Source organism: Podarcis muralis, chromosome 12, assembly GCF_964188315.1.
Source record: "Podarcis muralis chromosome 12, rPodMur119.hap1.1, whole genome shotgun sequence".
Taxonomy (NCBI): domain Eukaryota; kingdom Metazoa; phylum Chordata; class Lepidosauria; order Squamata; family Lacertidae; genus Podarcis; species Podarcis muralis.
The window spans coordinates 48317538-48337994 of record NC_135666.1 but is presented as its reverse complement, the minus strand read 5'-3'; the positions used below and the strand labels follow the sequence as shown (position 1 = coordinate 48337994).

At 42.2% G+C, this 20457-nt stretch overlaps 1 protein-coding gene and 1 long non-coding RNA gene across 3 annotated transcripts in view; one reads left to right on the top strand and one right to left on the bottom strand.

Moving 5' to 3' along the window:
• The window catches only part of LOC144324947 (uncharacterized), a 38078-nt gene that overhangs the window by 2139 nt on the left and 15482 nt on the right, over nucleotides 1-20457 (top strand). The gene's annotated exons all lie outside the window — the stretch shown is intronic.
• Nucleotides 2650-19864, bottom strand: BFSP2 (beaded filament structural protein 2). Its single transcript, XM_028751605.2, has 7 exons — nucleotides 18811-19864; nucleotides 12115-12197; nucleotides 11117-11273; nucleotides 8439-8600; nucleotides 7717-7848; nucleotides 5799-6019; nucleotides 2650-2886 (listed from the first exon to the last, which is right to left on the bottom strand). Exons 1-7 carry the CDS (start codon nucleotides 19264-19266, stop codon nucleotides 2883-2885), a joined length of 1215 nt encoding a protein of 404 aa, XP_028607438.2. The 5' UTR covers nucleotides 19267-19864; the 3' UTR covers nucleotides 2650-2882.

Genomic DNA, 20457 nt, shown 5'->3' with positions numbered 1-20457 from the left:
TGTGCAACAGATTGTGATTTCTTTTATAGTATGGACATGGCTCCTATTTGCTAGTTTGTTTAGAAATGCATTTGAAGACAGTGCTTTTTGTGGAGACCTTACTGCTTAAAAGCAACAAGGAAAGCTAATAAGGTTCATGAGAAAGACATTCTTTAATTGGGCCCATAAGCTCATGCCTTTTGTGAAATTACTTTGGGGCATTATAGTCAAAGCAGGTCTGCAGAGTAGTTTGGAGGAATGTATATACCTGTGTTAAGGCCACAACATTGAACTCAGCAGGTCTTACTGCTGACTAGACATGTAGGATTGTGCTGTGTAGGGTGTAGGGTAAGTCTGCATTCTCCATCTTCCAAGCCTTAAAACTGACTAAATACTGTACAGCCTTGTGGTGTCAATATCAAGAAAACTTTTCTCCCACTTTTTGGGTGTGCTGCTTAGCATCCAGTTCGAAGTAGATTTCTGAAGAACTAGAAAGCTTGCTTATAATTTTGTGACATTTTGGTTGGTAATAGTTAAGGTATTTTCCAACTGTGGATTTTGAAGTCTTTAGAATGGATCACAACTTTCCATGCTTTTTAGTGTCTAGTTTTGCTAGTGACCCTGGGGTGTTAGGCTAAAGCGAGGGCTAAGGGCTCTTCAGAGAATTCCAGGAAAATTATAGTATGGTTTAAACGATTTTCATCCAGTATCCTGCCCTCCCTCCTTCGGCCATATTAACATATCTTCACAACTATATAGCTTGCCTCTACTATTTATGCTCTCCTTTTTGTGAAAACACTTGCAGACTTTCAGTAAAGTGAAAGACCTACTGCCAGGGTATTGGCGTCAAAGCATTAATTGTTTGGGTATAGAACTGTTGCTTTCTCTACACATTGGTTTACCTGGCCTGAATTTAGATAAACTAAAGGAACAAATCCCACACATACGCAGAGTGGACCTATTGTGTGCACGTTCCTCAGAGATCCAAATTAATTTAAAATTAAGGCATCATTGTAAACTGTGGTGTGGTTGTGAATGTCTGCGCAGGAGCTTTGTACACCATGATGAGAGATGGACAGATGGGAAGCAGCTGAGAAGTATTACTGGTACTGGGCGACTCAGTGTGAGTTGTGTGACAAGCACCAAATTTGAGAGGATTAGTGGTGTGGCTTAGAATGTATTGTGGGATCAAGGTGACTGAGCTTCCATCTAGTGCTGTTGACAATACTCTTGTCTGTTACAAACCTGCTTATATTATTTAATTCTATCAGTTTTCTCTTTTAGATTGATGTGTTCAAATCAAACTTGGTTAGACTCAAAATGTTTCCAGTGATCAGACAAAAAGTATTCCCATTGTCATTTAGTAGTATAGTGCAGCCCTCCCCAACCTGGTGCCCTGCAGTTGTTTTGGACTACAACTCTCACCAGGAATGATGGGAGTTGTAGTTCAAAACAGCTGGAGGGCACCAAGTTGGGGAAAGCTGGTGTAGTGAGACAGTACTAGGGCAGTGTGTGTGTCTGTTTACAGTGTCCTAAAAGAATGTCTGGGATCCAAGCCACTGTATCTGTTATTTTATATTTTTTAGTAGTTATGCTGTACTTACTGTTTGTATGTTGTGAGCCACATTAAGCACAATTTTGTGGGAAAGTAGCATAGAAATAAACACATGTTTGTTGGTGATGATGGGCCTCTCTGAATCTAGACAATATTTTGAGATTTCATAGCTCCAAGAAACCCTTTCTAAAGGTCAAAATAGGTGAGATGTGGGAAACCTGGAGTCAGATCTCCAGGTGTCTTTTTTAAACTTCCAAAGTAATGATTACATCAGGGGAGTTGAAGTGGATCAGAGGCATATCACTGGGGGGGGGGGAGGATTAAGGTATGTTGCTGCTCCCCACCCCCCACCCCCCGCAAACATACAAAGCTTTTTTCTGTACTGTTTTCTCAGTAGAAATCTCTTTCTCTTCCACTCCCCCGGTTGCTATTTGCTTCAGTAGTGAAAGCAGATAGGTCTATACTGTAGCTGTGTGTTTCCTCAGTGGGGTAACAGCAACTTGAAGAAGGGAGAATTTAGATCAGGAAATGGCCACATGGGCAGGTAAGGGGATAAACTACTCCAAGTCCTGTGCCATACTGGCTGGGACTGGTGCAAATTGGAGTCCATCTTATGGATGGCCACAGGTTCTTCAGCCTTGTTCTATAATTTAACAAATATATCAGAGATCCAGTCATGTCTCATATAGTTTGGGTAGGTTCATGTTCTAGAACACACCCTCAGTTAAATCAGGGGACTGGCTAGACTTATAGGCCCCCTCCCTCACCATTGCTCCATATGAACTGAGAGTGTAGCCTAGTAAACACTCAATGCTCTTTTGCAGCCATGCATTGCAGAATGCGGTCAGTTATGGTGGACAAATGAAACTCCAGATAACCACCTAAGGAACTTCAGGAGTGTCCAGAATACGATTTGCAAGTCTCCTCCGGTAAAACGGGATTTTAGAAAGTATTACTCTTGATCTTTTGTGCCTTTGCTTTAAAAAAAAAAGTCAAACTGAGATCTGTGAGATATATTCTCAAATGAGTGTTGACAAGAATGCAGTGTTGACAAGAATGCAGGATCAGTCTAGTTTTCCCCCAGCAGTTTTTTATATTAAAAAAGAGCCATCAAGTTGAACTGATATTTTATTCTATTATCATATAGGAAGTTTTGAAATCTGTAAGCGAAGCAATCATACGTGGGGATGCCTAGTGCAGTCGGTCAAGCTGTGGCCTACTGAAGTTGACGAATCAAGTTGGAGTAGGCTGCATTGGCTTTCATTGTTTCCATGGACACTTTTGCCAGTGAGATCATCCTGTGCTTTGAGCAACAATCATTGTCTTCTGAAGACAACAAATTTGAAAATCAGCTGAAAAGTTAAACAAAAACAACACTATCATTATTTGACCAAACTGCTGGAGGCAGTGGAAGACAGGAGTGCCTGGTGTGCTCTGGTCCATGGGGTCACGAAGAGTTGGACACGACTAAATGACTAAACAACAAAATCATTATTTCTCCAAAGATAATCAGACCCTTAACAGTACAAATTGATTTGATGCAGTTTTGGCAAGATGAGCAACAAAATGACGCACACAAACACACACACACTTTGTATAAGTCAGCTTTGTGGTTGCAAGTAGAAAGGTTATCACGTGCATGATTAAATAGATGCACATATGCAGTGAATATGTGGGCTTCAAGGTCTGGGATGACTATTCTAATCCAAGTTGTCCTTTGTGTTTTTATCAAAGTAGTGGATTCAGAGTTTTTTTGTGGGGGCGAAAATATGTTCTTCCTAATGAAGAGAGTGGATGTTAAATCCAGCCAGGACTTCCAAGACTGATAGGAAAAATTCAGACCAGGTCTTCATGAGTCAGTTGCCAGAAAAGAAATACACTTGTTTAGAAATCAAATTTTCCAGTGAAAAGGGCAGCTTTTCCTGGCGTATTACAGATGAGAATTCCATTTATGGTAAACCAAAAGCTAGCTGTTCTGCGTAATGTTTCCCATGGAAGACATAATTATTATTTTTAACAGGGAAAACGTTGTTGTTCTTGGTTTGTGTTTGAAACTATCCTGAACTATATGTTAAAAGTCGTTTTTGCTCTGCAGCCAAATCCTCATACATTGCTGTTTTGTCTGTTCATGCCGTTTAGTTTGCTTTATTCAACCACTTTTTGTTGGTAGTTTGGGCTCCACAGCAGACACTAATCTAGTAATGAATCAATGCTTTCAATCAAGGCTTCAGTTGTTATGAATTCCCACTAAAGATGAAAATCTAAGTCCTGTATTTTGTGTTGAATTAGAATGGGCTAGCTTTTAAAAATGGAATGTGCTAGTAAATCAAGAGACTAAGAATTAACACAAATAGATGTTTGTTTTGATAAATAATATATATCTCAGTTACTTTGTTGAACTGGGACTGATGCTTCCTTTCTGCAAAGAAGAGAATACTTGGTGCCATGTACTGTTAATTTTTTAAAGCTAGAAAATCTGAAGCGATGCCAGTTCTTCAGAAGAGTTATAGGTTTTTCTGATGCAGCATTGTCAGTCTTAACTAGTGGCAGCATCCCAAGGTTGCAGTATATGCAAATTTTGCTCTTTGACTTACCGTGGCTTGCAATGAGGTGGTAAAATTGAACTCATGCATAATACATGCAAACAAACTGCGTTATATCTCCACCCACTATTTTGTATCTATGATCTTCTGAAGATTGGGACCAGGGCAGGACCTATATCACTGAGCTCTGCTGCTTGTTTAGTCTTGCAGTGTTCCTATAAACTAATAGCAAACATCTGAGTGTGCACCCTTATGTAGCTAAAAGGGTACAGTCTCATACTTTCAAATATTACTCTGATGAAAATAGGGACATCCCTTTCCATAATTATAATTTTACTATTTATGCCCCACATATCTTACTGGGTTGCCCCAGCCGTGGGCATCTTCCAACTTATATACAAACATAAGGAAACATTAAACATTTTTTAAAAAAACTTCCTTCATTTAAAAAAAATGTAAAATGTTGCCTTCAGGTGTCTCAGGGGGTGCATAATTCCATACCTGCCAATATTTCTCCAGTGAAAATAGGGACGTCCTAAGGAAAAGCGGGACATTCTGGGGTCAAATTAGAAACTGGAAAAGCTTCTCTAAATCTGGAAGATAGGGACACTTGGAGGGTCTGCAGTCTATACTCAAGAGGAAAAAAATTAAGCCATCACATATGTAAGGATGGGAAGTTGCCAAGATAGATTCCGATGTAAATTGTATATCATATGATCTTAATGTAAATCAGTGTAAAATAGTAAACTTTTTTTTTTTTAAAGAAAGTTTTGGGGAACCCCAATGCTTGCAAAAATGCCCAAAAAGTATAAGAAAAAATCCGGAGGAACCCACTTCTCAAAATAGCACAGTGAGGACTACTGTAATCATATTTAATGGTTATGGAATGCTGACTGTTTGAGACAGGAGTGTGGAAAACTGGGGTGGGGGAGAGGGGAATGGCATGTTGATTTTATTTATATTTTGATATTTTAATGAACATTTAATACATTAATGTGAGCTGAGATACTTTGATTAAATGGAGTACCATATATCCTGGAAAAGTGCATGGCTGACTGGCTGGAACTCTGGACAGGAGCATTTTAAGCTGCAGCTTTTGTTTCAGGTCCACTTGCAGCACTCTTTGCAGAGACCACAAGGAGCAGCCAAAATCAAAGAGGCCCATTCTTTTTGGCAAGTGTGTCGCCTGTTGTGAAAATGGTGCAGCTCTAGGAAACTTTAAGCCATGATGTGGTTTTGACTGGCCTACTGAGCCAAGCAACAGGCAATGGTACTGTTTGAGCTTCACTGCTGCCAGTTGGGGAGAACTTTGCCATCAAGATTTGCCACCCCACCCCTTCCTTCAGAGGCCTAAAATTTAAATCTGAAGAGAGGCAGTACTGGAATGACTGGATTGTGCCTGCTGTTTCTGGGGAAGGTGGCGAGTGAGTGGAGAATCTGGTCTGGCCATACCTTGTAATGAGGAATTGTTCACATATGACTTAGGAATGGAGTATATGTATGAGTTCAGTCAACTAGTAGCTGTATTTCCAAATCTGTAACTGAGGCATCAGTTGCACAAGAGAATGAAGTTGTTGGCAATGTAATATTATAATGTAGCAATGCTAATATTTGCTAGATCCTGCTTGATTTATCCTTTTGTGTCCACTCTGATTAATTCTCCTCTGTGCACAGAGAAGTGATTATGCAGGCAAGACACAATTCACCATATAAAGAAATACCTGCTCTCTTCTTTGTCTAGAAGGCAGTGATACGCGGTGATATCTTTCTCCAGCTGTGTTTTAATGGACAGCAGAGTTTCGCGATCCCTCTGCTGCTGCTCAGTCTCCGCACGGATTTCTCCTACTTCTGCTTCCAGCTTGGTGATGACAGAACCTAAATTCTGAAGCTCTATGTCATGCCAGTGCTTGGCATCATAGAGGGAGTTCTCCAAACCTCTCTTCTGCAAGGCAATAAAATTCTGTTATGTATATATATATAGGTAATAAAAATGCTAATACATATTTTTGGCCTGCCCAGTTTGTGCTCTACCAAGGTAAACTCAGCAGCCCTGTAGTGTGGCCTCATATGATAAGAGAGTGTAGGGCTGCATTTGGTGGTTATAAGCTGGGGAGGTCCAGTGTAGGTTTTCATAGGTGAGAATGCTCAAGTTTGTAACCTTGGCATGTGGAGTGGGACACCTGAACCTTGTCATCTTTCTTTCTTGACAATAGCTCCACACATTAGTTGGCCAGAAATTTTGGAAATTTGAGAGAGGTTAACAAGTGGTGTCTGGAACATTGAGAGGAGCTATTGGCTCCTCTCAAATACTTGAATCCATGTTATAGAGGCCCTGCAGAATGCAACCATTCTGACAGAGGCCTTGTTTGCATGCAACACTAAGCCAAATCATAGCTTAGGGAGAACAAGTAAGCATGCAGGTATCCAGACAGGTATTCTCCTGGTGTTACTATTGCTATGCTACCCATGGTTTGGCTTAGCATTTTGTGTGAAGCCAGCCTTGTGGGTTTTTCCTAAACAAACCACAAGCAGTAAACTGAGCACAAATTGGTTCAGCTCATGGTTCATTGTGAGCAAGACAATCACATGTAATAAATAATAATAATAATAATAATAATAATAATAATAATAATAATAATAATGTGATAAAACATTAAACACTTTCCTAAACAGGGCTGCCTTCAGATGCCTTCTAAAAGACAGATAGTTGTTGATTTCCTTGACATCTGATGGCAGGGCTTTCCACTACCACTACCACTTTCCACTACCCTCTACTTGGTTCCCTGTAGCTTCACTTCTTGCAGTGAGGGAACCGCCAGAAGACCCTCAGAGCTGGACCTCGATGTCCGGGCTGAACGATGGGGATGGAGATGCTCCTTCAGGAATACTGGGCCGAGGCAGTTTAGGTCAGCACCAACACTTTGAATTGTGCTTGGAAATGTACTGAGATGTCTAAATGCAGTTGTTTTTTCTGGGTGTACACGGGTACGCATACCCCTAAACATTTTGTGAATCTAAGAAGAAAAGCATTGTCTCTAAATGTAACACTAAGCCACACTGTGGCTTTGCTTCAAGTGGTGTGGCAGAAGCAGGACTAGTGGAGGAGTGAAGCAGCCACAGTTTTTGCTTTGAGTATCCACACACTCGCTCTGTGTCTTTGGCCATTGTGTTTGTCATTGCATGCAAACTGGGCCACAATCCTGAAAAGAACCAAAGGGGCATTACTGATTTCAGTGGAAGAAATTTAAACACTTGCTTAATGCTCCTACTGGAATCGCTGGTAAACAGTTATAAGTCAGCTTTTCAGCTTGTACCCTAAGTTTTATAGCTATAAAAACTGTTTTGAAAAGTGGAGTTTTCAAGCCTTGATGTCCACAAGAAGCGTGTGGTTGCAATTATAATGGATGAACAATGGTTTGTTGAACACATTTGAAAATGTCAGCTGCAATCCTATGCACATTTACTGGGGAATAATTTCCATTGAAATCAGTGGCTTGCTTCTGAGAAATCATACAGAAGTATTGCACTGATTCTCTTATAGCATAAGGTGTCAAACCCATATACAAATAGGAATCTGTTCATCCTGGAAGCAAAAGCCTTGCACCTATAAACAGATACCATTTCTCATTTCTGACTCACCAGAGTTCTCAGTGATTCAGTCTCTGCTTGCAGGCTTTGGATTTTGCAAGCTGTTTCATGAAACTCTACCCTCAGGGATTCAACCAGTTCCTCCTCTTGTGTCCGTACAGATGGTGCTGTTTCTGTGGCTTGCTGACAACATTTAACAGTGACGAACGGGAAAAAATGCAGATTCTTATTTGCTGTTCTGTTATGCCAGGCATCCCAAAACTTGGCCCTCCAAGTTTTTTTGGGACTACAGTTTCCATCATCCCTGGTTAACAGGACCAGTGGTCAGGGATGATGGGAATTGTAGTCCCAAAACATCTGGAGAGGCCAAGTTTGGGGATGCCTGCGTCACACAAATATATCATATACAATTCAGAAGAAAAGCTGCTGGGATTTTAAATCCATCACTTTCTCCTCCATTTACAGCATATACTGGTATATAAATATTACTCTTGGTTGACAGTGCTGATTGGAGAAAATGGAGGGGAGCGATATTTCATGGAGTAATTTGGGCAGTATTATTTTTAAGCTTCCCACACACATAATGAATGGGCAGTCCATGCTTGGTAAGCCTGGCTTTATTGGAGAGGTGCTCCATCTCCCTAATCATTTTACATTGCAAGCCTATACATGTCTACTAAAACACAAAGCCCATTGAGATAAATGGGAATTACTCCCAGACAAATGTATATAAGATTGCAGTCTTAGTTACTCTTACCTTGTTTTGTTCTTACCTTGGTGTGGAGCAGGGCGCCAGTCTCAGTTCGGTTCCTTTCAATATCTTTCTCCCAATGAATCCGGATTTTTTCCAGTATGTCATCCAGGCCTGTTCCAATGGGAGTATCTAGTTCTTCCAGTGGTGAGACAGCAAGCTGCTTGTAAAGCATCTTGACATCCTGAAAACCACCCACATAAATAAATGGGCAGCACCCATTGAGATTCTAGCAAAACGAACAATTCCCATTGATGCAACTGGGTAGACGTCATTCGTGGCTACTGCAGCCTTACTTGAGTTCTCGTTGTTTGTTTTCTACAAATAGTCACCCAAATGTAAATGCAGTACAGTCAAACCTTGGTTCCTGAACACCTCTGTTATTGTACATTTTTGTTCCCGAACGCTGAAAACCTGGAAGTAAATCCTCTGGTTTTCAAACATTTTTCGGAACCCGAACGTCTGACGCAGCTTCCGCTTGAGTGCAAGAAGCTCTTGCAAGCAATCAGAAGCTGCGCCTCGGTTGTCGAATGTTTCAGAAGTTGAACAGTCTTCCGGAATGGATTACGCTCGACAACCGAGGTTTGACTGTACGTGGGAAATTGCAGTCAAACATAACTAGTAACCATAGGGCTAGTTAATGCATGAAGGGGTTAAGATCATAGAACTCAATTAGGAACTCAGAGGTGACGGGGGAAGTGGAACTTTTTCTCTTCCTTTCCTCACTCTTTTCGTGCCATGTAATTGACCAGGAAGGATGTGTCTGAGCTTGCTTAAGCTCAGACTGCATGCTTGAAACTGTATTTTTTACCCAAGAGTATTCCATTTGTGTTCTCCTTGCTGCTAAAACAGTGCATGAATCAGACCTTTGGATTTTGTAAGTAAAGCTTTTAAAGTGTGTGGTCTGTTCATTGCCATAGGGTAGTGAGAGAGGATCAAGTGCTGTTTGCAAACTAAATGGGATATATAAAAGGCTCTAGCAGCCTATATTCCCCACGCTGTACTACTGCTTAACTCTGTGATTGTTTTAAACTTTGCTGGGGGCGCTCTCCCCCTGGGTCAGATCTGTTTCCCCCCACAAAACGCTCGTATTCTGATCGGAATTACTGATGGTGTTACTGTTCACAAATAGCTATTTCTAGAGCAAAAGCTGTTTGGTGACAGAGATAGCTCAGTTTTCAGGAGGAACTTTGTTTAGAATTGCTGGAAATGAAATTATTTTCCTCCTAGCCTGTGATAGACATGGCTAGTTGATGTAGAAGGTGTTTCTCATGGGAAGTCTGTGTTTTTTTGCGTTTTTTTTTAGTGTATCTGGGTCATTTCACGGGACCATCTTAATTCCATCAATGACTGTGTTGATGATGAAATAGTTACCTAGTTGCTCTGCCATAGCCCCAGATTCTGAAGTGCAGTGCAGTGCATTACTGTTCATATATTATCAGAAGTAAGTAACATTCAGTTCATTGGGACATACTTCCAGGTAGTTGCATATAGGATTGCAGCCTTAGCATGCCATTGCCACTGGCTTTTTTTGTATCCTTTGTCTTGGCCTACTAAATTGAGGGAGTCTGCCATGGCTGCTGCGTTGTGTTGGGGTGTGTTTTATATATTGTATTCATGTTTTAACCAAATTTTGTGATTTGCCTTGGGAGGGTTTTGCTGTGAAAGTTGACATATAAGTAGGGATGTTGGAGAATACTATCAGAAATGGAAGCAGGAATGGAAATTGCCACAATTTGCATGTTTGTTGGAGGTAAGGAATGGAAACCACACAAAGAAACACCAGCGGTATTCACTGCCATATTTTTTCAGTCCACAATTTTTATATAAAAATTACGTTATTTTTTGCATTCTTGACATTTTTCTTCCATTGAAATTATGTAATTTCGATGAATGCAGGACAGGCTGGAAATCACAGCCTCCTTGCATTATGTAGAGTTCTTTAGATATTTCAGCTGGTATGAATAGGAGATAAATAATTATTTGCAGGATCCATTCCTTCTGTTTCCAGTCTGCTTGGTAGAAGGCTTTTTAAATTTTTTTGTTTAAACTAGAAGCTAGTAGTCTGGGTTTCCATGCTGGCCATGGAGAAACGTACCCATACAGAAACACAGGGTACTAGCCCCCTGGAAGAGTAGTAAAAAAATAAAGTTCAGGCTAATAACTTTTGTGGGGAAATTTACAGGGCTGTTTTTAGCCCCTGTGGTTTTATGAACAAGAGGCAACCTTGCATACATAAAGGCCTACATTTCTGTAGAGAGAGCACCCCACGATCAAGGTGTTTCCAAGGCACCATGTAAAAGTTAAGCTTATCAGTGCGCAAAAAGCTTAACCCCTTGGGGAGAGCAGAGGCTTCATAACCTGAATGTAGCCGAAGAGGTTTCCCCCCAGATGTTTGGCTATAAGGTTATATGAATGTGGACTTTCACGTATGTTTAAGTGGCACTGTGTCGCACAGAAGTAAAAATAGCAAAGTATGTCAGAGCCTGCTTATTGTTTTGAGATAGAGGCATTAAGTTAAGCTAATGCAAAAAACAAAAACAAAAACCCACCAATTAAGAGCCCTGCACTGTGACATTAATCGCAAAGTTCAACAATAAACACTATTTTTGGCAGAAGTTAGCCTTTGTTTGGATAGATGCCAGTGAGTCGCCTAAAAAGATATGCTCTAGCCATATCCTGTTCTCAGCTCCAACTTACCTCTTCATGATTCTTTGACAGTAAAGTTAATTCTTCTTTCATGTTTTCGATCTGGCTCTCCAGATCCACCTTGGTCAAATTAGCATCATCAATCACTTTATAGAGAGAATTAATTTCATCTTCCACTGCCTTTCGGAACGGTTGCTCATTTTCATACCTGCAGAAGAAATGGACAGGACGTTGGGACACTGCAACCCAGAGCTCAGTCTTCTGGCAGATGCGTTTGTTTACAGGGATAGGAAACCTGTCACCTTTCAGATGTTACTAGACTCCAACTCCCACCCTCCCCACCTGTCATATCCTGTGGTGATCGGTGTCTGGGGGGTGGCAGTCTGGGAAGAGGGCAAATCCTCTGACGCAAACACCAAGTTGTGAAACTCCCTCCTTACAGAGGCATATCTGGTTCATTCGCTATACAGTCAAACCTCAGTTGTCGAACGTAATCTGTTCCAGAAGACCGTTCGACTTCTGAAATGTTTGACAACCGAGGCGCCACTTCTGATTGGTTGCAAGAGCTTCTTGCACTCAAGCGGAAGCTGCATCAGACGTTCGAGTTCCGGGGAAAACGTTTGAAAAGCATTTACTTCTGGGTTTTCAGCATTCGGGAGCTGAAATGTACGATAACGGAGGCATTTGGGAACCGAGGTTTGAGTGTATAGCTTTCGGCAAATGCCGAGGACATATCTCTCTACCCTGGCCTTTGTCATCTGAGATGTGTGTTTTAAGGGACTATCCTATTCCTGTGACTGTAATCAGTTTTCACTGTTCTTAGTACTTAATTTTAAATTGTTGTAACGGCTGGTGGAGAGCAAGTAATGATGATTATGATAATATTACTAATGTATCACAGTCAAAAGCTCTGTCCCACTGATAGATGGCCTATGAATTGATTCCTTTCATTAGGATTAACCCCTCTACTATTATTCCCAGTTCGAATCTTTCCCCCTCTTCTCTCTCATATCAGTAGAGGAAGAGAAAATTAACCTACGAGAGATTACCTGTCCTTAACATCTTCGGCACAGGCTTGAATATTTTCTGTCTGTAACATAAGCCGGGCATTTTCCATGACTGCATCGCCGACCTAGAACAGTTGAAGCAGTCAAATATAAATAACAAATACAATCTGTATCCGGAACCTGGTCCTTCATTGGGCCAGACTGAATTTCATCAGCTCTGGAAACCTTGGTGTTAATACTCAGTAGATTTCTTGTTGGTTGATATGCGTTAACCAATGGCTTCATGGGAGTCTGTGAAAGCGCTGTGACAGTGTAGAAAAAACCATTGGAGTATCATGGTGAGCTATTGGGGAAAGTGTCTTGCTGAATGACACAGTTGCCAGAAGGAGTAACTTAAAACAACCTGGAGCTGGATAAAATTGCTATAAATTGTTGTGGTGATTTGGAGGTTTAAACTGAAATCAAGCTGGATTTGAGTTTGTTGGTGTCTTTGATAACTTCTCTCTCTTATATCCTGGTTGTTCGCAAATTGGATTCTAGATTCACAAGGGAAACTGTTTTAATGTTTAGAAACTTGGCAAAGTTTTTTTAAAAATATATTATAGATCATTATATTATGGATATATGTTCTGTACAATTTTATTAATACTATTGCTTAATACAAGTTTGTCATGGCCTTTGACTAGAATGATAAGCTTGTGAACTGAAATATGTTGATGATTACTGGCATTTGCTGGCATTGTTTCTACTTGTACGTGGCTAGGGGAGCAAATGCTTAAAGGGAGGGTATCATATAGTTATTACAATATACTGTGAATAAATTTGCATATAGGAATGCAGTGGGTACCATCTTGAGAGTGATATAAAGGGCAGATGGCCAGTGTGTTGCAGTTTTTCTTCCTCTAACATGGTACTAGTTGGAGTGATAACATTTGGGGAGGGCAGTGGAATGGCATGGTGTAGGAATTATTACTTTTTACTATTGATAGGTATGGGTAAGAATTTTGATTATTTGCATTTAAAGGCAAACCTACCTAGTTCTCAGTTTCAGAAACAATATGCAAACTGAAACAACCATCCTGCAAATTTTTCTCTGAATTTTGCAATGCAGTTCTCCAGCCAAGTAATGTGTACAAAAAGACATATACCAGTGTGAAGTGTGCCTAAAAATGCACATAATAGTAAAATAATAAAAGTGAAATAATAGTGAAAATAACATGGAATTATACATTATATTAGCAGGGATTGTTTTGTAAAATGGAGTCTATTAGGCAAAATTGCATTAAAAAAGTTTGTTCTGCTCTGCCGTTAGTGCTCCAACAGCAGTAATACAAAAAAGAGGAATTCCAGATAGATGCTTCTCATGGTCCCTTCTAACTCCACAATTCTATGCTTCTATGATTCTGCAACATCCAAAGCTCCCCCCCCCCCCAGTCCCCATAATAGTGGGGGAAATTGCACCAGCCTGGAGCTAGTGTAGTTATTTTCTCCAGCCACCACTGGTCTTTCAGCCTGACTGGACCTAGAGCAGGCAGGATTTTGAATTTGGTGATTCCTCCGACTTGTATTATCCTTTCCCCTTCTTTTTAGCATTGCCCTGACAATGTGGTGCTTGCCATATGCAATCTTTATAAGTATTTGCATCGAAAACAGTAGTTTTTTTTAAAAAAAATTAATCGTGCTGCCCAAACACTTTGTGCCCTTTAAAACATTTTCATCTATCAAATCCTGCAGCCTTATTTTAAATTCAGTCTTCCCACCTGGGATCCCCAGGGTTTGGTTATATGACTGCAGTAAACTATGTCAGGATTTTTTAAAAGGGAATTAAAAATATGCATTTTCACACTTTACAGCTAACAAAAATAAAACTTACATTTCCCTTGTGTAATACTAACTGCTTCAGCAGTAAACCTCTCTTGGGAGGGGGAACTGGAATTAGATGGAGATTTTTGTTAATTATTTTTCTCAGCTCACTTTCTTACTTCTAAACTAGAAGGAAGGCTGCAATTTGTAACACCTTGTTCTCGGGTTCAGAGAGAAGTGCCATCTTTTAATTTGCTGCATTGACTACACAGCTGTCCTGCTGACTCTGGGGAATATTTTTTTTATCAAAAAGCTCTCTTTGGACTGTTTAATAATGCAACCAGAATTCAAATCTCATGGGCCAATTCTCTCTCTCTCTCTCTCTCTCTCTCTCTCTCTCTCTCTCTCTTGCGCGTGTGCATATACACACACACATACGATTTGTAGCAGCAGCTTCCAACAGCATCTAACTATGGTGGAATAGCCCTACAAGTTTTCAGCAACTGCAAACCACTCGCTCACAGGATTCATGCTGTTTCCGGCATGCAGATTTGGCCTTCTGCGCAGCTAAGATTGCCAATTTCCTTTGTCTGCATGGACTTAGGAGGTTGCTTGGGGACACATCCACACCATACATTTAAAGCACTATGATGCCGCCTTAATCATGGCTTCCCCCAAAGAATTCTGGGAGGTGTCATTAAGAGTTTGTCGAGGGTGCTGGAGGTTGTTAGGCAGCCCATATTCCCCTCCCTGAGCTACAATTCCTAGAGTGGTTTAATCATCCCTCTTGACAGGAAACTCTGGAGATTTGTAGAGGTGAATAGGGGTCTCTGCTCCCATAACAAACTGCAGCTCCCAGAATTCTTTGGGGGAACCCATGTCTGCTTAAAGTGGTATCACACTTTAAATGTATGGTGTGAATGTGGCCTGGGTCAGGGGACAAAACTGAATGGTTTCTGCCTGTTTTGCCTGTAAAACCTGGTGCAAATTATGCCTGTTAACCTAAGGGAGTGATGGGGAACCTGTGACCCTGTAGATGATGTTCCAGCAGCCCCAGCCAGGATGGCCTATGGTCATTAATAATGATGATGATGATATTATTTGTACCCCACCCATATGACTGGGCTGCCCCAGCCACTCTAGGCAGCTTCCGACATATATCAAAACATAAAAGGTAAAGGACCCCTGACCGTTAGGTCTAGTCACGGATGACTCTGGGGTTGCGGTGCTCATCTCGCTTTACTGGCCAAGGGAGCCGGCGTACAGCTTACGGGTCATGTGGCCAGCATGACTAAGCCGCTTCTGGCAAACCAAAGCAGCGCACAGAAACGCTGGAGCGGTACCTATTTATCTACTTGCAGTTTGATGTGCTTTCGAACTGCTAGGTTGGCAGAAGCAGGGACCGAGCCACAGGAAGTCACCCCGTCGCGGGGATTCGAACAGCCAGCCTTCTGATCGGCAAGCCCTAGGCTCTGTGGTTTAACCAACAGCGCCACCCGCGTCCCTTATACAAAAACATAATAAACCATTAAACCTTAAAAAGCTTCCCTATTTGATGATGGGAGTTGCAACATCTGGAGGGCTACAGGTTCATTTTACAGAATACCCTTTAAAGAAGAAAGCCCTCCCCCCTTTGTCCCTGCAGAAAGAAAGCTACCAAACTTAACTGGTTTGTTGAATTGCTTTATTAGAAAATAATATGTACTGTATATACATAGCCTGACTGTTACGCCTGCCTCTTTTCATGTGCCTGTTCCATTGGCACTTTAATTTATTTGTGCTAGCTACTATTTACACTGAGTTCTGCTGGTGATTTTGACTAGCTTAAAATCAACCAATTGTGGCTTGCTATTTAATACTTCATTATAGTGCTGTTTGTACTAATAAATTGAATTGTCAGGAATTTAGTATGGTTGTACTGATTGTTGAAACAGTTTGTTCTGTGATTTTGTTAGCTTTGTTTGAATAGCTGCTCTTTTTAGTTGAACTTGACTGCTGTGCAATGTTGTTAGGAGTGTTCATGCACTTATTTATACCTCGAGTCCCTTTGAGTGCAGCATATGCTGCAATAAGGCTTGTAAATCAGCCTTACTTGACTGGTAATGTGTGCCTCTAGAACAGTTTCTCCCTCAGTCCATCCCACAACTTCTGGAAGCAAAGAGGCTTCACTCAGAATGTTTTCAGAATATGTAAAGACAGCAATACCAGCCTCTGAGGATTTTACAGAATTTCATTTCTGTCCAGGCATATTGGAAGGTGGTGGACCCAGAGCAGTGACTCAGGCAGAGACGCAACAGGCACCCACCTCTCTGGGCCAGTAATGTTGCTGTAACTCTGCATTGGGGCACAGTGGTGCACAGCAGAGACTAGTCCATTAGGGTGAATCGGGCACTCCCTCACCAACCTCAGTCTGTCTGAGGTTCAGGGGGATGCAGTACAGTGGTGCCTCGCAAGACGAAATTAATTTGTTCCGCGAGTTTTTTCGTCTTGCGATTTTTTTTCGTCTTGCGAAGCACGGTGTCGGAAAAGTTTTGGGAAAGCTTCAAAAATCACCAAAGTCTTAGAAAACCTCAAAAAAGGCTACCACACCGCGTTCTATGAGTTGCTCCTCGAAGTCAAGTCGCAACTGTATTAATGGTGTTAAGAAAAAGGAAACAAACTTGCAAGACGTTTCCATCTTGCGAAGCAAGCCCATAGGGAAAATCGTCTTGCGAAGCAACTCAAAAAACCAAAAACCCTTTCGTCTTGCGAGTTTTTTGTCTTGCGAGGCATTCGTCTTGCGAGGTACCACTGTAACAGCCACCTTCCTCTTCATCAGTCACCCTCCTTTTGTGGCATGGGTATTCCTTTTGCATTCAGAATGCACAACATCGTTGGCAACAAAACGCCAGCCCTTATTCCCCACCCCGCCTTCTAATTGAATCTAAATTTACCCCTTTCTGTGGAAAATCAAGTAAGTTTTAAAAAGCATTGCCAGTAATAACCCATTTGTGATATCTAGGCAGCCCATTTACAGTACAAGGCACTCTTACCTCCCTCCCCGTAGTATTATTATTAATTTAATTTATATACTGCCCTATACCCGCACGTCTCAGGGCAGTTTACAGGATTGCTTATAGGACTGAAGCCTTTTAAAATAATAGCAATAATAATGAACATTAACATTTTATATGTGAACAGGACTGTGTTGAGAAGATGAGTGTACAATGATTTAACATAATTTACACATAATTGACATCAAATTATCTAGGAAATGCACCTGACAGTGAGATGCTATGGAAGTCTATTTAGAAGCAAGTTCAATTGGATTTATTCTTGGGTTAGTTTAGCGTGTATAGGCTAAGTGCAGAGTTATGATTCAAGTATTTTACTGCTTGCATGGAAAGTGGTGCTCTTAGTCGCAGCTGAATTAATCCAGAATAACTGAGGACTTTCCTATTTCTGTCTCGTGGGGGTGGAGTGGAAAGAAGTGACCGGAGGGTGTGGTGCCCACATCACAATTTGAGCATTCCAAATGTGTCCATGGGCCCTAAAAGGTCTGTTTCTCTGACCCCTTAGCCTGTTCACCAAAACATTCCCAAGAAATTGTATTAGAGTAGAGCAGAAGTTTTCAACCTTTTTGAGTCCACAGCTCCCTTGACCAACTGCATTCTTTCTGCGGCACCCCTGTGGGGCTCAGGAGCCCAGCTGTGTCACCCCTTGCCTGCAGAGCTGGCAGCCCCTCACTCCTTTTTGAACAACCTCCCTTGTGGAGTGTTCCCTCGGCCTCATCTCCTCTCCCCTCTCCTTGGAGTCCTCTGAGCAACCTCAGTGGCCAACCCTGGTCTCTGAGCTGCCCCCCCCCCCCCCGTCTCAAAGAGACAGGCCTCCTACACTGCCCCGCAGGGGCCTGGAAAGCACCCCCTGGCCAGACCCAGAGGCACCATTCGCCTGGGGAGCTCGTAGCCAGGGCTGCTGCAACAAACAGCTGTGCAAGCCTTTGGGAGGCAGAGATGTAAGAGGGCATCAGAAGAAGGGAGGGAAGGAAAGAGGGGCAGAGGCCAGTGTTGCCCACGGCACCCCTATCATTCAAGGTACCTCAGAATGCCATGGCACACTGGTTGAAAACCATTGGAGTAGAGGCATCCAGGATTTCAGTAGTTCCGCAAGATCTACCAGGTGACCATAGTGCTGCAGCAATGTTGATTCGATATAGGCGTGCCTTCCTAGTGTTTGTAGGGTCATAATTTTTTATTTATTTTGCCCTTTTGCCTCTTGCAGTATGTATGATCATGCTTTAATTTCATAAGATATTTGGGTTGTGTTGGGAGTTTTTTTTTAAGGCAGTTTTATAAAATGGGTAAAAATGTCCACAAATTTTAGGTGAAAAAAAGTCTTTGTTTGCAAAGACCTTGACTGAAAAGTTCCCCTCCGTGCTAAACGTTGCGTAAGGGGTGGAAGAAAATAAAAATAAATAAAATTAGACCTTGCTTTTGGAAAAGATGATGAATGAAAGCAGCAAATACCACTCAGATGGTATTTCCTCATTACAAACAGCATCAAGCTGGCAATGAGATAACACCAAGAGGATAAACTCGCTGTTTTGGCAGCGTTTCTTTCGTAGTTTTGCTCCTAAATGTAACGACTGCTCTGAAGAGAATTGGCTGACTATGCCAAAGAGGGGAGAGAGAGCTTTCCATTCTTCCCCTCTTGTGCATGAACCTCCTCAGGGCAATTCCCATACATAATGCATTCCCTACACACACACACACACACACACACACACACACACACAGTGAAATGATGTTAATTACCATGAAGATAAAAATTAAAATGTGCTAGGCAGGGTAGCTCTACCCTAGCACGAGGCTGCGTTCTTATCATTGGCATCAGAAACCCTTTGTTCTGGTTAACGATTCGTTCGTCTTTGTCTTTCTTGCCAGTTTTCATACTCACTTGGTGGTAGATGGTCTCCCAGCTCTCTCTCAGCGCTCCCCAGTTGTTGGCGCTGGAAGATTTCTTGTTCAGGTAAACACGGATGCGGTCTTCGAGCTCCTGGTTGACCTGCTCTAAAGCTCTCACCTTTTCAATGTAGTCCACCAGGCACCCATTCAGGCTCTCGTAAGATAGGCCCCGTCCTCTTTCCAGCCCCTGGGGCAGTGGGACAGTAGAGCAAGAGCTACGGAGGCCTTGTAAGAAGACGCTGCTTATACCCAGAGCTCTGCGGGACACCCGGGTGCCCAGGCTGCTGACACCTCCTGTTGGCACAATTCCCACATAAACCCCCGACGGCCTTGACAGGCTGCCTGCCCCACCAATGCTAACCCTACGGCTGGCGGTGCCCGCGCTCTCCGCTGCAGACGTAGAGGGCTGCTGCCCCAGAAAGGAAGCCCTGCGTCTTGTGAAGGGCATGCTGCACCTCGGACTGCCTGCACTAAATGAGCAGCCTCTTCCCTACGTGCCCCTCTGCCGCTGCTGCTGCTGCAGCCGGCGGTTCGAGATCTGCAGAGCGAAGCAGGATTTGGAGGGGGGCTCATTATCTGTGCTCTGTCCCGAGAGCTTCTGGGACATTTCTCATTGTCTTTGGCTGCGTACCACAGGCGTGTTTGTTGGGAACAATTGTTCGGGCCTTTCCCCTCGGTCAGCAATCTATTTCATGAGAATGATCTGTCTGTTGCAAGAGCAGCACATGGAAAGGACAATGTGGTCCAGAGCCTCAATTTGGGCTGGGTAGAGGGCGAGGAGAGATAATTTCTTCCACGTTTAAATGCTGCTTTTCTCTGGGCTTCCAAATGCAGGGTTTACGTGTACTGGCATGAGTCCAGCTTGCAGAGATGCCTCTTATATGCCAGGAGCAGATCTAGCTGAATTTAAGCGAGCAGCACTGGTTGTACCGTCCCATCTGATCCTGAGCATCAAAAGGCCTCCTGGCTGTTGACACATGAATGATCATTTTTGAAAAGTAGAGTAGAAGCTTGAAGCAAACTGGCCTGCTACCAGGTTGTGTGTGTGTGTGTGTGTGTGTGTGTGTGTGTGTGTGTGTGTGTTGCTATTGTAAGTTTCTATGATTGACAGGGATGACCCACCAGTCTAACACTTTCACAGTGATAAGAAAGCAATAAGTAAGTGAAAACTGGCCAATTCTTCATTAAGTCTCTTGTCACTTATTTTGGGGTTCCTTCATATTTTTGCTGGTGACAGAAGCACAAAATACATTCCCACCCGCAGAAATACATTGATCATGTGTGATGAAGGGAACAGGCAGGAGTTGGACTTGGCTCCAAATTCAGCCCTGGTCTTATTTTATGGGTGCCTCATCTCTAGGCCTTAGCTCCACATCTCTAAAATGGGAATAACAATCTCCCTCATTTGGTTGTTGTAAGATCAGATACAATGAAAACTGAAAGTGTAGCCTTTGTAAATAAAAATTATAAATAGTACAGGAACAACCTCGCTTGATGAGTCCCGAACCCTCTTAGTTTTGCAGACCAAAGGGCTCAAAAGAAAGCAAGTTGCTTAGCAGTGTTTGGGACTGGCAGGAAGGGTATATGTTCCCTAATCCATAGGCCAGGAAGACTCACTCTAAAGAACATGATAAAATTA

Excerpts from the sequence above, each read along its gene's own strand:
- BFSP2 (XM_028751605.2), bottom strand. The coding sequence starts at position 19,266 with ATGCCCTTCACAAGACGCAGGGCTTCCTTTCTGGGGCAGCAGCCCTCT. Across the intron at positions 12,198-18,810 it reads GGGAGACCATCTACCACCAA|GTCGGCGATGCAGTCATGGA; the intron begins GTGAGTATGAAA and ends CAACTGTTCTAG. Across the intron at positions 6,020-7,716 it reads CTGAATCACTGAGAACTCTG|AAGAGAGGTTTGGAGAACTC; the intron begins GTGAGTCAGAAA and ends ATTGCCTTGCAG.